At 41.2% G+C, this 14,524-nt stretch overlaps 1 protein-coding gene across 5 annotated transcripts; it reads left to right on the plus strand.

Moving 5' to 3' along the window:
• Positions 1–839: 839 nt before the first annotated feature.
• On the plus strand, positions 840–13,364 carry gng7 (guanine nucleotide binding protein (G protein), gamma 7). Of its 5 annotated transcripts, none has more exons than XM_017415534.3 (4): positions 840–934; positions 4,954–5,103; positions 6,775–6,890; positions 8,211–13,364. In XM_017415534.3, the coding sequence occupies exons 3-4, from the start codon at positions 6,810–6,812 to the stop codon at positions 8,334–8,336; spliced, it is 207 nt and encodes a 68-aa protein (XP_017271023.1). In that variant the 5' UTR covers positions 840–934; positions 4,954–5,103; positions 6,775–6,809; the 3' UTR covers positions 8,337–13,364. The 5 variants fall into 5 exon arrangements, with proteins under 5 accessions (XP_017271023.1, XP_037833749.1, XP_017271041.1 ...); XM_037977821.1 differs by having other exon boundaries at positions 884–934; positions 5,032–5,103; XM_017415552.3 differs by lacking the exon at positions 840–934 and adding an exon at positions 1,024–1,274 and having other exon boundaries at positions 4,954–5,196.
• The last annotated feature ends 1,160 nt before the right edge of the window (positions 13,365–14,524 follow it).

Here is a 14,524-nt window from a genome sequence, read left to right on the forward strand (position 1 = left end):
AGAAATCAGAGTTGCTCTGAATGCAGCTTGCTGCATAAACATGTTTAACTGCTACACGTTATTTATGGTTAACAAACCTATAACAACAGTTATACTGATCGAACATTTATTCACCCTAAAAAAAATCATGCTTGAGTGCATCAAACTGAATTATTATGAGGACTAATCCAGAAAATGTTGAAAGTGGTGGTCAGATGGGAGCCACTGTTCGTTTAGGGCGCACCAAAAAACACAAACCATGACGAACTATCAGGTATTTTCTGTGAAGGTGGTTAGAAACTCACTGCAGTCGGCTGGATGAGGACTCTGAGAGGCCTACTTCTCCTAAATCCACATTTATAAACAAGAACCGCATTCCTTGAAAGAATGCATATTACAGAGTCAGATTTTGATCTTGCAGGGTCAAAAATGACCGACTTATGGGCTAAGGTTGATGAGCTGTGGCGGCCATATTGAACTGGATTGACTCCACAAGTTACTCAGTCGTGACGTGCATCCAGTGATAACTTTCTGAGAGTTTCATTAAAAGCCATCCAGTGGTTCTTGGGCTATTTTGCTTACAGATTGTGCGTATGAGATTCTCCGGCCAGGGGTGGCTAATTTAGAGGGAGGGTCATTGCCCCCTCCCCCCTCCTTCTTGGTGTCGCCCCTGGATCAATTTGGAAAATCTCCAACCCTCCTGTCAGAAGGATTATGCTCGCAGGTGTGTTTTTTAGCCATGTTCCAGAAACTCCTGGTGGTTCACAAAGGAGTGAGAGGAGAGGGGCAGGGGGAGGAGGTGGACAGGCTCTGTGGCGGAGAGGGGGGGGAGGCGTTTGACTTGGTGAAGGAGAAGAAGGGGGGAGGGGAGGGGGGCCCGAGGAGCGGAGCGGAGACGGGGTTGAGGAAAGCAGCGGATCTGGCCCTTTAAATCATCCAAACGGCGCATTCGGAGGTGAGTTTGGCGACATTCGGCTATATCATTTTTCTTTTTCTTTTTTTTTTAAGCCCCCCTCCCCTCCCTCCCCTACCTTCCCGTCCCCTTCCCTTCCCCTCCCCGCGTGCCTAATAATACTGACGCCTCGGTGCGCCTCCGCGAGCCCGGACTCTCGTCACTGCAGCTGGGGGGGAGAGGGAGGCTTTATCGCTGTCACGAATCCGGATTTCCCCCCAACCCTGTGCCGGCAGAGAGGGTGGGGAGGACCGGGGACCGAAGCGGAGGCTCGCTGGAAGATTTCCTTCGGCTGGACTCTGAAGGGGGGACGCACGAGCAACACCGGATCTTATTTGTCGAAGTAGGCCCATGTATTTGCATAATAGCGGATCAGTCTTGTTGCTCTGTGTTGGATGGGTTTTAATATTATTATCATCATTAGTATTATTAGTATTATTATTATTATTATTATTATTATTATTATTATTATTATTATTATTATTATTATTATTATTATTATTACAGTGGCTGCGAAACATGTCACCACCCCGCCTGCTCTCACGATCCGGGCCCCTCTTTGCAGCGTTCCTGTCTGCTCTTCACATGGGAAAATATTTCTGCTTTTGATTATGTGCACAGCCTGCTTGCTTGGGCGCCTGTGTGTGTGTGTGTGTGTTTAGTGCGTGGATAGCCATGGGAGAGAGGACACGCTGTTCCATCCATCAAAATGCCCGCATTGTGTTTTCACACGGCGGAGCAGCCAGCAGGGCCTGTAGCAGAGGACATGGCTCCGGACCGAGGGCCTGATCCGCGGCAGCCAGCTGCTCGGATCAATAAGGACCGATGTGGGGGGTGAGGGGGGGGATTGCGCGTCTTCAGAGCCTCTTCAGGGCTCCGTGGCTGGATGCTCAGCACTGTTCGTGCCCCTTTTTTTTGGTCGATTAACCGTCTTGTCATAGGCTGTTTCCATGTGTATTTTTTTTAATCTTCGAGAAATAAAGGAAGTTTGGGGTGCAGGAGAGGAGAGAGGAGAGAGAAATTATGGTTATTTTTTTTCCAAGCCCCCCCTCCCTCTCCCTCCCCATCAGCTTTCCTTTTTTTTTTTTTTTGCGCCATGGCAGAAAGTTTGAAAATTCAACAGGCTGTGGAAATCAGACAGCTGGACACGATGTTTTCCTGAAGGGAAACCGGGTCTCTTTGTAAACAATGATCAGCTCGTTTTAAGCTGGGCTGTGACACAATAAAATCCCACGGAGCATGAACGCAACATGTGGCCCTGCTGAGGGGTTCAGATTTTTTGTTTGTCACATTCGTGTTTTTTTTTTTTTTTTTTTGTTTTGTTTTTATGTGGCAGATAAGGAGGAGAGTGGACTGTGTTGTGGTGGAACAGGTGTGTTTGCACTTGCCATCTATTCACAAACTCACAATACAGATAATTAGGTATCGTTTTTTGGAAATTAAAACAAAACAAAACAAAAAAAGCCCCAGCCTTGAGGAAGGATTTCCATCCATTTACTTCCAGCCATGGCATCAAAAAGGTCATCGCAGGGTTAAAGTAGTTGCGATATTGCTTTTGCTTGTGTGTCTTCGTTTATCTGTCTGTTAGCAAAATATCTTGTAAACCAGTGAGCAGATTTTAATGAAACTAGCAGAAATGAATCACTACTTGTACATCTACAAGTGATTAACTTTTAGAGTCACTTCCATTCAAGATAGCCGCCACAGCTAAGCAACCTTACCCAGCACAAAATTACTACAACTCTTCTAGTTTTACTAATATAAAGCTAAGATTTGGTGTGCTGGTAGCTGAGAGTGATCCACAACACATACGCTGAGCTCTGCACATGGAACATTATCTTTACTCAAACATTAACTATTAGAGTCAACCCTGTATGTCTGTTAGCAAAATATCTCCTGAACCACTCAGCAGATTTAAATGAAACTCTCAGATTTTACTCATTGGGTGTACATCCACAGCTGATTAACGTTTGGAGTCAGTCTAGTTTAAGATGGCCGCCACAGCTAGTTGAACTGAACCAACACAAAAATGGTTATAATTCAGCCAGTTTTACAGATATTGAGCCAAATGTGGTGTGGCAGTAGCTGAGAGTCGTCCTCAACTTTCTCTGAGGGATATCACCTCACACGAGACGAGGTATTTTTCAAGGTTTGACTAAAGCGGCTGTAACTCCATCATGTCTTATTATGGTTTAGTTTAAAGCTCTGGCTTGAGAGGCAGCGGGTGATATTCAGTCCTTCAAGGAACGCCAGACTTTTCATTTGTACCAGTCACTGTAAGAAGAGCTAAGGTGATTATTGAAGGGGGAAAACTTAACATCAGAAGAGTTTTAAAAAAAAAGTTTCATAAAATTCAAAAATGTTGTTTTTTAGTCATTTTTCTGACTCACAAACAAGCAATATTCCTGCCCTTAATCTTTCTTTTTTTAAAAAGCTAGTGAAAGTCAAGTAAATGTCTGCTTAAATAAAATATAAGAGCGCCATAGCAGGGGACAGAAAAAAATGTGATATATGATTTTTTTGCTCACTGGTTTTCTCTCTTTCTGACGATCACATTTCCACACACACATACACACAGAAAGCCCTAATTACAGACGTCTCTGATCTACTCCACAGTAGGAGTAATTAAAGCAGGACTCTCCTCCTGAGAGCTCAGGCGACAGACAGAGTGGCAGACTGAGACAGTCAGTGGTAACACTCTGACCGTGATGTAGGTGAGGCTCGAGGTGTGTTCTGATGGCGAAGGCGTATTTGCTTAGCTACAGCGATGTTTTGGAAATGAATAAAACAGAAGGTTTGTTGCATTTTGAAAACAATGACGTGAATGAATCAGATCAAGGACCACCGAACATTTGCTATGAAATAAAACCACATTTACGATGAAGTTGGGACGTTGTGTAAAATCTAAATAAAAACAATGTAATGATTCGTAAATCTCATTAACCTATACTTTATTCACAGTGGAACATAGTAAACATATATGTTTAAACTGATAAATTATACATTTTTAAAGGAAAAAATAAGGTAATGTTGAATTTGACAGCAACAACACATCTAAAAAAATAATACAAAGTGGCTCCAGGTCCATGTTTCCTCTGTGAAGCCTCTTCTTTTACCATCAGTCTGTAAACATCTAGGAACTGAGGAGAGCAGCTGCTGGAGGTTTTAGAGGGAATGTTGTCCCATTCTGCTCTGATGGAGGATTCTAGCTGCTCAACAATCCTGAGTCTTTGCTGGTGAGAGGTCTGGACTGCAGGCAGGTCAGTTCAGCTCCTGGACTCTTCTACTGCTGGAATGATGCAGTCTGAGGTTTAACATTGTCCTGCTGAAATATGTGAGGCCTTCACTGAAAAAGATGTCATCTGGATGGGAGCTTATGTTGTTTTAACTCTAGATGTGTACGCTGCCAATGCCAGATGACCTAATGCATCCCCATACCATAAGAGAGGCTGGTGTTTGAACTGTCCTCTGATAACAGGCTGGATGGTCCCTCTCGTCTTTAGTATGGAGGACATGGCAATAGTTGCAAAAATAATTTCATGTTATATTCAAAGTCTTCATAATTTTCCATTCAGGAATAATATTCTGAATTTTTTCCACTATTTGTAGATGCAGTTTTTTGCAGACTGTGAGAAACAGTGAGATTCAGTCTCTCTAAAATGTTCTTTTTACCAAGTCCTCTTACTGACCTGTTGACAGTTAACCTGATTAGTTGTAAAATGTTCTTCCAGCTGTTTATTATTTGTACCACTTAGTTTTACAACCTTTTGGCATCACTGTCCCAACATTTTTGAGATGTATTGCTGCCATAAAATTTAAAATGACCATTTTTGGACCCAAAAACATACAATTTCTTAGTTTGTACTTTTGATATGTTTACTTTGCTCCCCTGTGAATAAAATATAAGTTTATGAGATTTGCAAACCCGTGCATTCTGTTGTTACATTTTACACAATGTCTGCAGAGTTGGAGTTGCCTTAATTATAGTCACTTGAATTTTTCATCTCATTTCTCTTCCACAGAAAGAAGCCAATGCGAGTTCAGCTACCGTCCAGATCTGTTTTTTTAACCTGTCATCTGTTCTCCTGCCGTGCCTGCAGCCCTCCGATTGTGCCCTCCATCCGCTCACATTAAGTGTTCAGAGAGAGTCCTGTCTGCGCACCGACAGCCAGGTACTCGTTTTGATGCATCACGTTCCACATTCCTGAGACGCTCAGTCAGCTGCAACACTCGCATCCGACTCTACGAACTCAGAGCTCCTGAAGGCAGGAAAACTAAACTCAAACCTCCTAACTTATTAATCCCCTTGATGTCGCACAGTCTTTTATTCTTATTTTGTACACAGTGTTTTGTTTTTTTGTTGCATGAGCTGGACTTTTAATATGAAAGCTGCCATTATTTACTCATGTTTTTGTGTTGCACCACCATGTTTTCACCTCATAGTGGTGCCAAGGCTCCATAAATGAGGCCATAACAATCCTCTGTTATCATTATTATAGGCGTAATTCGGCACAAACATCAGAGTGTCTATACCTGTCTTCTCTTTTGAGCCTTAAATGAACACTTTCAGAGTGTTAATTATTTAACACAAATAAAAACAATAATAATGTTGCACTGGTAACGTACCAGTATGAGAACAAATCACCATTAGTCAGAATTACGCTAACAATTACTCTATCAGAACTCCTACCTCAGATATAGACAATCTGATCACCAATAATCTCACTGGTTTAACTTTGTTTTATCTCTTAAGTTTACTCTTAATCTGAAAGTTTGACAAATTAATAAAAGGCCATTTATTGTACTGTTCAAACTCAAAGGTGGACCTTGAGAGATCCTTTTCTCTGCTTGTTTTGGTTCTTGATTTGTTGATTAGTTTTAGACTTTGCTATGTGTTTTGTTGCTACATAATGCACCGAACTGCTGTTAAAGACAGTTTTAGGGAAATAAAAAAAGACATTTCCTAGAAAGGTAAAGTTATTTAAAACAAAGAAGATAAGAATTTCTTGTTACGTGGTCCTTGTCAAATACTTAAATTTGTACAAACTAAACTATAGCTGCAGTTCCTAGAAAGTGGAGATGAAATGTGAACAAAAATGTATTGATTTGTAAATTGTTTTCAGTTCTGGATTTAATTGAAAATAGTACAAAAAAACAAAAAGTCGGATTTTTTGTTTTCTTTTTTGTCATTTTTGTTTACAGCCAGCAAAAGATTAAAAAGAGAAAAGAACACAAAAGTTACCACTCATTCAACCAGTCAGTTTCATGACTGCTGTAAAAAAAACAGCATCATTGAGAGGCTGAAACTTTCAGAGGTGAAAAAAGTACATTTAAACAAAAATTGTCAGCATTCATTTTATCTTTAACAGAGCACGATGTTTCCCAAAGTTTTAGACAACCGAAGGAAGGCTGAAAAGCTGGACTGAATCTTAGTAATTTTCCAGATCTTTTAAGCAACACTAACAGAAATCACTGTATGTGTCCAGAAATCGTCTCTGAAAACCTCATTAAACTCTAAAAAAACTTGCATTTTCCTGCAACCTAAAACTCTATCTGGCAACAAACAAAAGCTTATACACAAGAGGCAGAGTTACTTATGCCATTTCTGGCCCTGTGGTGAAACTGTTGTGTATTTTGTCTAAAACAACAATGAAAATATGAGTTATAAACTTCACTTTTAACAGTCTCTCTGGGTAAAGAGGAGATGTAGTAAAATCATTGCAAACATGCCTTGTCCCAACATTTCTCGACTCGCTGCATGCCATTCCAGGTTTTAATCACTGGTCATACATTGTGTTTTGAGCAGCTTTTGTTGTTTTTTTGTTTTTTTTTTCTTCCTGCAGTTTTCTCCTGTGTTGGTCTATTCTGATGGATCAATATGTCCACTACTAATAATATTGCCCAGGCCAGGAAACTGGTGGAACAGCTGAGGATCGAGGCAGGAATTGAGCGCATTAAGGTAAAACAAACTGTGTGTGTGTGTTTTGTTTGTAAGGTTAGCAAATTATCTGACGAACCGCTGGATGGATTATAATAGAACATTCAAGCTAATTCAATATGGCTGTCACAGCTAATTAACCTTAGCAATCACATACATGATTGTAACTCAGGCATTTTTACAGATACAGAGCTAAACGTTGGTGTGGTAGTAGCTGAGAGTCTGCTGGTGTAGATTCTCAGTCATCCAGGCCATGGTAAATTCAAAAAAGGTTAAAAAAAAAACAACTGGATTTCTATTCTGTGGTTGAAAACGTTTCGCTTCTCATCTGAGGAGCTTTCTCAATTCAGAAATAGAGTGTGGAGTTGAGCTTTTAAAGCTGAGATGTGATGTAAGCTGGATTGCTTGCAAATTGTTCTCACTCTCCTAACAATAGAGGCTCATTAGGGTCCTTGTTTGTCTGACTCACTGATGGGCCACTCTGGTCACATGAGTGCAGGTGTTGATTGGAGTGAAACTGACTGGGGATCAGGCCTAAAGCTCCATTATATGTTTTTGAAAGCTGGAATCTGAGACCTCCTCCTCTGTTTAATGTTGGTTTCTCTCTTTTGACATAGATGGCTTCCTTTACCTTCCTTTTCCTTTATGTCCAAAGAGAGAAACCAGCAACAGGTCTCAGATATCACCAAAATGACCAAAATGGCCTTATCTAATTTGGAGTTGTTTACATGACGCTGTTTTTGAGTGAAGTGGTAGATTTTCTGCTTGGGTTCTGCTTTCTGAACCCAGGTCTCAGAGTGGAGATTTTCAGACACCCCCATTTGCATTTCAACAGGAGCCGCAGCGTGCGCACCTTGTTGAAAGCCTGGCGTCAGTGTTGCCAGATATATGACAAGTACCGTTTTTATAACATAGTTTTAGGGTCAAGTCCCCCTCCTTTTCTGTGCACATGTTTGCCAATCACCTCCCTCAGCACATATGATAGTTTGGGTCAAAATACAATAATTTTAAAGCGACAGTATGATAGTTCATCATCTCCTGTCTGGTAACCCTGCCTGGCATGGAAACTACAGTATCCATATAAATGTGTATTTTTGTTTTTTTTTTTTTTTTTTGTTTTCCTTTTGATTACATTGTAAAAAGACTAACGTTTCCAGAGATCGTTCTCATTTAAAAAGGGCCTTAATTATCTCTGTTTAAAACTCTGGCACGATAAGTGGTGGATGTTCCCTTTAATTTCCTCATGTTATTGTTTTTATTTATTTTTCTGCTCCTTGCTTGCCTCCTGTGCAATTGAGTTTTTATTTAATCTTTCACCCCCCCTCCTCTCTGTCCTGTCAGGTTTCCAAAGCGGCTGCAGATCTGATGAGTTACTGTGAGCAGCACGCTCGTAGCGACGCACTGCTGGTCGGCGTGCCCACCTCCGAAAACCCCTTCAAGGACAAGAAACCCTGCATCATCCTATAGCTGTCTCACTCTTTCTGCCCTCACACACACACAAAAACACACACGCACACACATAGACACACACGCTCGTACTCATTCACAAACATTTGCTATCAAAACTGATCCAGTCACTTCGTCAGACACCTAAAGCAACACACAAACACAGCACACTCCCAAAAATAGCCTCTCTGGAACAGTGCCATACCCCAAGCCACAGCTAGGGGGCAGGCGTCTCGTCCTCACGGTGGCTGAGTTCAGTTAATCACACAGTATGGGTCAAGGTGCTTTGGTATCATTCACATATGCTGGTGAAATAACTACAGCTTAACTCAAAAAGGGATTTGGACGTTAACAATCAGCAGGAACGCTGTTTCTTTTCTTTTTTCGGTCATGAAACGAGGTGTTGGGTAAACGATGGGCAGCTGCGGCAGAGGCAGGCAGTGGGACGATGCATGTGGGCAAACAGTAGTAGGCGCATCCACGACCTGGTGTCGCGTTTAAAGCTCAACAAATGCTTCTCTCTCTCTCTTTTTTTTTTTTCCTTGTGGGAACTTCTAAAATAAAAACAGTTTGAGAGCTTCGGAGCAAGTCTGCTCACGTCAGACTGCAGCATGTTCCCACCCACATCTGTAACAACAGACCCTCTCTGCCTGCGGCCTCAACATGGCTGCCTGCAGCCTTTTGGCCGAGCCTCCAGCCGTGCCAGCCTGTACGAAAAGCCGTCTCTAGATGCCGATTTGCCGTCACTATCGTTACCGCAGGTCGTGAGAGCCGCTCGTGGCTCGGTTCGATGTCTTAGCTGACCTCAGATCTGCACCTATGAGAGGGACACAGCGAACAGCTCAACAAAGAACTCAAACTATTAACCGTGGACGTTTACTGCTTTTTTTTTTTTTTTTTTTCCTTAAAGAATTACTTGTTTGTGAACTCAATGTATGTTTAGGTATTTTTTGGAGCATTACTTAACAGATAAGATGATACTGTACATTTTTTTTATCGTTTCACTCTGGCATATAGCAGGTGTGACCCCTGACGGATCCTTTTTTTTTTCATGTTTATGTGAATGAAATTACAAGAGATCTAGCGATAAGTCAGGGGTCTCACCTGAGCAAAGATTTCTACTGTACATCAAACCTCCCTGTGCTTTACATTGGGAGAGTGAGGTCACAGTTTAACCACATCAGAGGATCTATCTGCAGAGGCTGCAAGACTAAGAGGAGATAATATAAAAATTAAAACTCAACTCATCCCTATCCAATGTTCTCCACTCGTATTGGATCCTTTTATTTGTCCATTTCTGGAACTTGTGGCCAAAAATAGCAAAAATAAAGGTTTACATCAAGACTTCTTGGGTAATAATTTAGATTATTGTTCAAATATTGTGGCATTAGAAGCATTCAAAGGTCCCAGACTCAAATATAAGTGCTCGGTCTTTTGGGAGTTCACCCCGGTCAAGGATGGGATCAGTACGAGCTTGCAGCCCCTCCTCTGTGTCCTCCTCTCTTCCACGACACTCCTCTTCTCTGACAAACCAAACTTGATTGTAAAAACGGAAAATGAAGGGGGGTAAAAGAAAACAAACAAACAAAAAAAAAACAATGAAGAGAAACAAACTAAGTGTATAAACTTTCTTTCAGATGTGCAGAAGTGATAAGTTGAAGAGTAGCTGTTTTGGCTTTATTTTTTAAGTTCTCTTCTTTCTATGGAGTCCATGGAACCTGGTCAGTGGAGTATTATTACCCTGTACAGTGTTTGTAAGATACAAAATCTAAACACAGAACCCCCCTCCTCCTCCTCCTCTTCCTCCCCTGTGAATGTTCGACTTTTTTCGCACTGCTTCTTCTGTTTTGTCAGTCGAGGTCACGTCTTCTTGTCCTTCTCTTTTGGTCATTGAGGTTCTAGAGGGCGGGCGATGGCAGAGGTTGGCTTTAGATTTTTTTTTAAAAACGCAGTGATTAATGGTTAAATCATGGGAGAAACACCGCAAGGGTTGAGACAGTGTCTTATTAGAGGGATTTATCAACATCAGACCTCATTCCAGTGGTAAAATTACAACCTCCTGATCCGCCCTTTAACACCGGTGCTGCCATATTTTCTTTTCTTTTCTTTTTTTTTTTTTTGGGTGGCTTGTTTTCAGCAACTTCAACACCACGCACATAGCATACACCTCCAGTTTCTCTTGAAGGTGCTTTCAGACTTGAGGAGCCCTGAGAAAGACGTCACTGAGACCAGGGTTTGGTGAATATTGGGAGTTTGGGGTGGGGGTTTGACTGGGGTTTGCAAAGGGATGGAAAATTCCTGGAAACCTTCCATGGGAAGTTAAGGTGGAGAGTTTTGGGAATACTCTAAATTGGAAACCTTTTGGTGGTAACTATGATAATCTGTGGTAATTACCTGGAAATTGGGGGTATTTTAAACAAACTCTACCATATCTAAACAAAAAAATACAAGCATTTTGTTTTGTCATAGGCAGATAATGAATTTGACCAAAAGGTTTGTCAAAGTAACACATTTATTGACATAACCTTTAGAGAACGATGGATTTTGACCATTTTTAGTCCTCTTTTGTCTGTTTGTGTTGTTGTAGTCCTTTTTTGGCATTCATGTACACAACTTCGACCAACAACATTCACGTTATGTTTTTTTATACATTACTATTTCCATATGTCCCTACATGTCCCATATGTCCCTACATGTCCCATGTGTCCCTACACGACCAGGTGACAGTGTTTATAGTTATTTAGGGTGTGGTACTTCTCATTGCACGGTACAGCAATTAAATCTGTTTGTTTTACTCAAGATTATACCAAAATATATTTTCCCCCAACTATGCTTAAAATCCCCATTAAGGGGGCAAACTACAGCGTCTTAAATTCCAGGTTTATTCCCATAAGTCCTCGTTAATTCCCGTGGAAAATTTCCAGCTTTCGAAGCTTTGCAACCCTGTGCTTGACATGTTATGACATTTGGACAACAGCTAGGTTGGCCGACAGACTGCCATGACTGTTGCTGCTCTCGTGTTGTAATGTCGACGTGACCCAGCTGCTGTGCTGACTTACTGAGATGTTGGAAGGTTGTGAGAGCTTCTTCTGGTCCATGCTTCCTCATAGCTGGTGCAGCCCTGACACAGATGTTGCACAGATCAGAGCGGGAAAAAAAGCAGACAGTATTTTTAGGAAAGTCACGTTTTCCCCACGTTCACAACAGATGACAGGAAGCTCTGTTGCTTTAAGAAGATATAACTTCACTGATCAGCCTTTTTCTTTCACTTCCCCTGACAAAGCCTTGCTTTAATGCTTTCTCACTCGTTGCCTTTGTTACAAACAAACAGAGCAGGCAGTTTCCAAAAAGCAGGAGCTGGAAAGAGACCAGAGAAGGCTGGCAGGGTGGGGGTGGTTGTGGTGGAGGAGATTGTGTGCATGTGTGGGTGTGTGTTGGGAGTTTAGTGAAGATGATTAAGCAGAGCGGTAGTCAAGAAAGAGAGCACGGAGGTTGCACGCCCGTGCGTGTGCACGTGTGTTTATTTGGGGGGAGAGGCACTGTTTTAGAAGACATGGTGGCTCCAGCCTGGCAGAGGGTCATAGCAATGTTAACACACTGCAGCCCTGCAGCATTCTGGGTCACGGTTAGTCTGACCACAGGAAAGGTCATGCAATACTTCATGTATGGCCTCCATTCATTTGTTTATGAGTCAGAGGCTTGTGAGCAGATTTTGAAGAAGCGAGAGAGAGAGAGACAAAAGGAATGGTGTCACAAGTTAAAAGTGTTTCGTCAAAATGTGGGAGTCTGTGATACGATGACTAATAATCCTAACAATAACCACAAAGCTGATAAAAATTCAAAGCATCTCCTCCAGGCTACTTTTGAACTCTGTGTGTCGTGCTCTCAGTTACACTTCATTAAATTTGTTTTAACTGGTCAATGAAGTTTCATGAGGTTAAAGATGCATTTTGATGCAGAAAGATTGTTTTTTTTAATGATAAAATGCTTCGGACAATATCTGTTCAAAAATGAGTTAAATTTGGCAGCTACCTTAGCTTAGCTTAGTTTAAAGACAGGAAGCAGGACAACTAATCAATATTTTAGCACTTCCTGTTGAAAAATGACCTTCTAGTCTTTTTGTATTTTCAACTGCAAAGAGTAGTAAGCAGCTAATTAGCCTATTTTAACTCCTAGGTGAGCTCTATGTTTCTTGTTTTGATGCTAAACTAATCTAATGGCTGAAACAAACCTGATGAGCAGATCAGTCGCAGGGGCAGAAGATCATGTATGAGTCTCATATCTGACCTAAAAGTAAATGTCCTTCCAAATAATGTGTCAATTATTCCATTTAATTCCCTTAATATACTAGCGCTAGTTCTAGCATTAAAAAAAAAAAAAGAAAACCTGACTGACTTGGGCTGTTTGCGAAAGAAATCCAACAAATATGACAAGAAGCTATGGAGTTTCTTTATTAAATTTGAAGAAGATGAGAGCAGCGGAGATTTGACAAAACAAGCATGCATGCATATCATGTCAGCACACACACACACACAGACACCCTCACACACACCCATGTCTGATATCCTTTTTTTTTCAATCATTCCATTCCTGCTTGGGCTACAATCAAACACAGCCAGCCTGAATCGCCGGTTTTGGCCGACAGTACGTCTGATTGGTTGGTTGGTAGTTTGCCTTATAGTGGCGTATCTTGTGTTACTGCTGGTAGTGGATTTATCAGAACAGCTGGGTGACCAGTCTTAAACATGCGGCTCACAATAATCCGCTGGTGTTCAGATGAAAATGTTCTTTTCGCCCCGGTGAGGAGAGTCGAGGCTCCTCGCTGCTGGATTTCATATCAGACATCACTCAGTTGGCTCTGAGCCCTTTCTGAGATGCATCTTTTCTGTTCTGATCTTCTGTGTATGCATACAGTATATGTATCTTTTTGCCTTGATTAATTATGGGGGGGAAAAAAAATATCTACTTTTTGTAACTGTTCTCTGATGTGCCATAACTCATGTTTTCTTGCACACTGTTAATATTTTGTGGATATTGCTGTTAAAAAAATGATATTGAGAAGTAGATAACATTAATAAAAAGATGATATGATAACATTAACTTCTGTTAGATTCTCTTTTTATGTGTGCTCTTCATGGCAATGGCTGTGAGACTGAAACATGTCACTACAGCTATTGCACGCATTGAAATTTAGTTTATTATTGTTTACTAAAATATTTAGGAGGGATTGTAAGTTGTTTCAGTGGTACTTATTATCACCCACTGTTGAACGACAAAAGGTCAGGATTGTTTAGTTGTTTTGTTTGTTTTTCTTTTGCTTGTGTCTGTGTTTGTCTGTCTGTTAGCAAAATATCTCATGAACCATTGAACAGATTTTGATGAAAATCTCAGGAGGTAAACACTGGATGCACATCTACAACTGATTAGTGTTTGGAGTCAAACCAACTGAAGATGGCCACCACATCTGATTGTACGTAACCAGCACTAAAATGGCTAAAACTCGGTCAGTTTTACAGTAACTGAGCTAAAAATCTTTGGGGTAGTAGCTGAGAGTCATTCACAACACATGCTCCAAATGACAACTGATTGCAAGAGATCTTGCAATATCTCATGAGATTGTGCATAATGTTATTTCCAAGGTGTGACAAAGCAATCATAACCTTGTCATTTCTCAGCATAAGATGATCATAGTTTAAAGGTCTGGCATTAAGGACAGCGGGGAATATGCATTCCTTCAATTAATGCTAGACCTTTAAATATATATATATTGCATGTGTCCTGCCTATGGTGTTTTGTGCTTTCTCTGCAGGACATTCTGTCTTTTTCCTGAAGGTCTATAAATCCCATGCTCAGTAGTTTAACGAGTACATGATGTTCAGTGCTAAGACAGGAACTCAATGCACCAAAAGGAAGAAACAAAGACCAATTAGGTCGAGCCTCCCAGTTGGGTTATTTAACAGGAATTTAATTGTTACACCTTCCGTGTCTCAGGCCTCCTCTAAATCCTTTAAAGCTTCACAAGCTTTTTTTTTTGTTTCATATTTCAAATCCTACTCCTCCCACTTGACCACTCAGAAAATACAGCCAGTGGAGGTCTGGGGTGGACAAAAGCACAGCCAGTTAGGAGTCGGCCCTCGCACGGGTTACGCCTCCAAGCAGCAGATTGTAAACAAATGGGTGGTCCGTGTGCCCGAGCGTTCCTCTGCAAG

Source organism: Kryptolebias marmoratus, linkage group LG10 (assembly GCF_001649575.2).
Source record: "Kryptolebias marmoratus isolate JLee-2015 linkage group LG10, ASM164957v2, whole genome shotgun sequence".
Lineage (NCBI taxonomy): Eukaryota > Metazoa > Chordata > Actinopteri > Cyprinodontiformes > Rivulidae > Kryptolebias > Kryptolebias marmoratus.

Excerpts from the sequence above, each read along its gene's own strand:
- gng7 (XM_017415534.3), top strand. The coding sequence starts at position 6,810 with ATGTCCACTACTAATAATATTGCCCAGGCCAGGAAACTGGTGGAACAG. Across the intron at positions 6,891-8,210 it reads CAGGAATTGAGCGCATTAAG|GTTTCCAAAGCGGCTGCAGA; the intron begins GTAAAACAAACT and ends CTGTCCTGTCAG.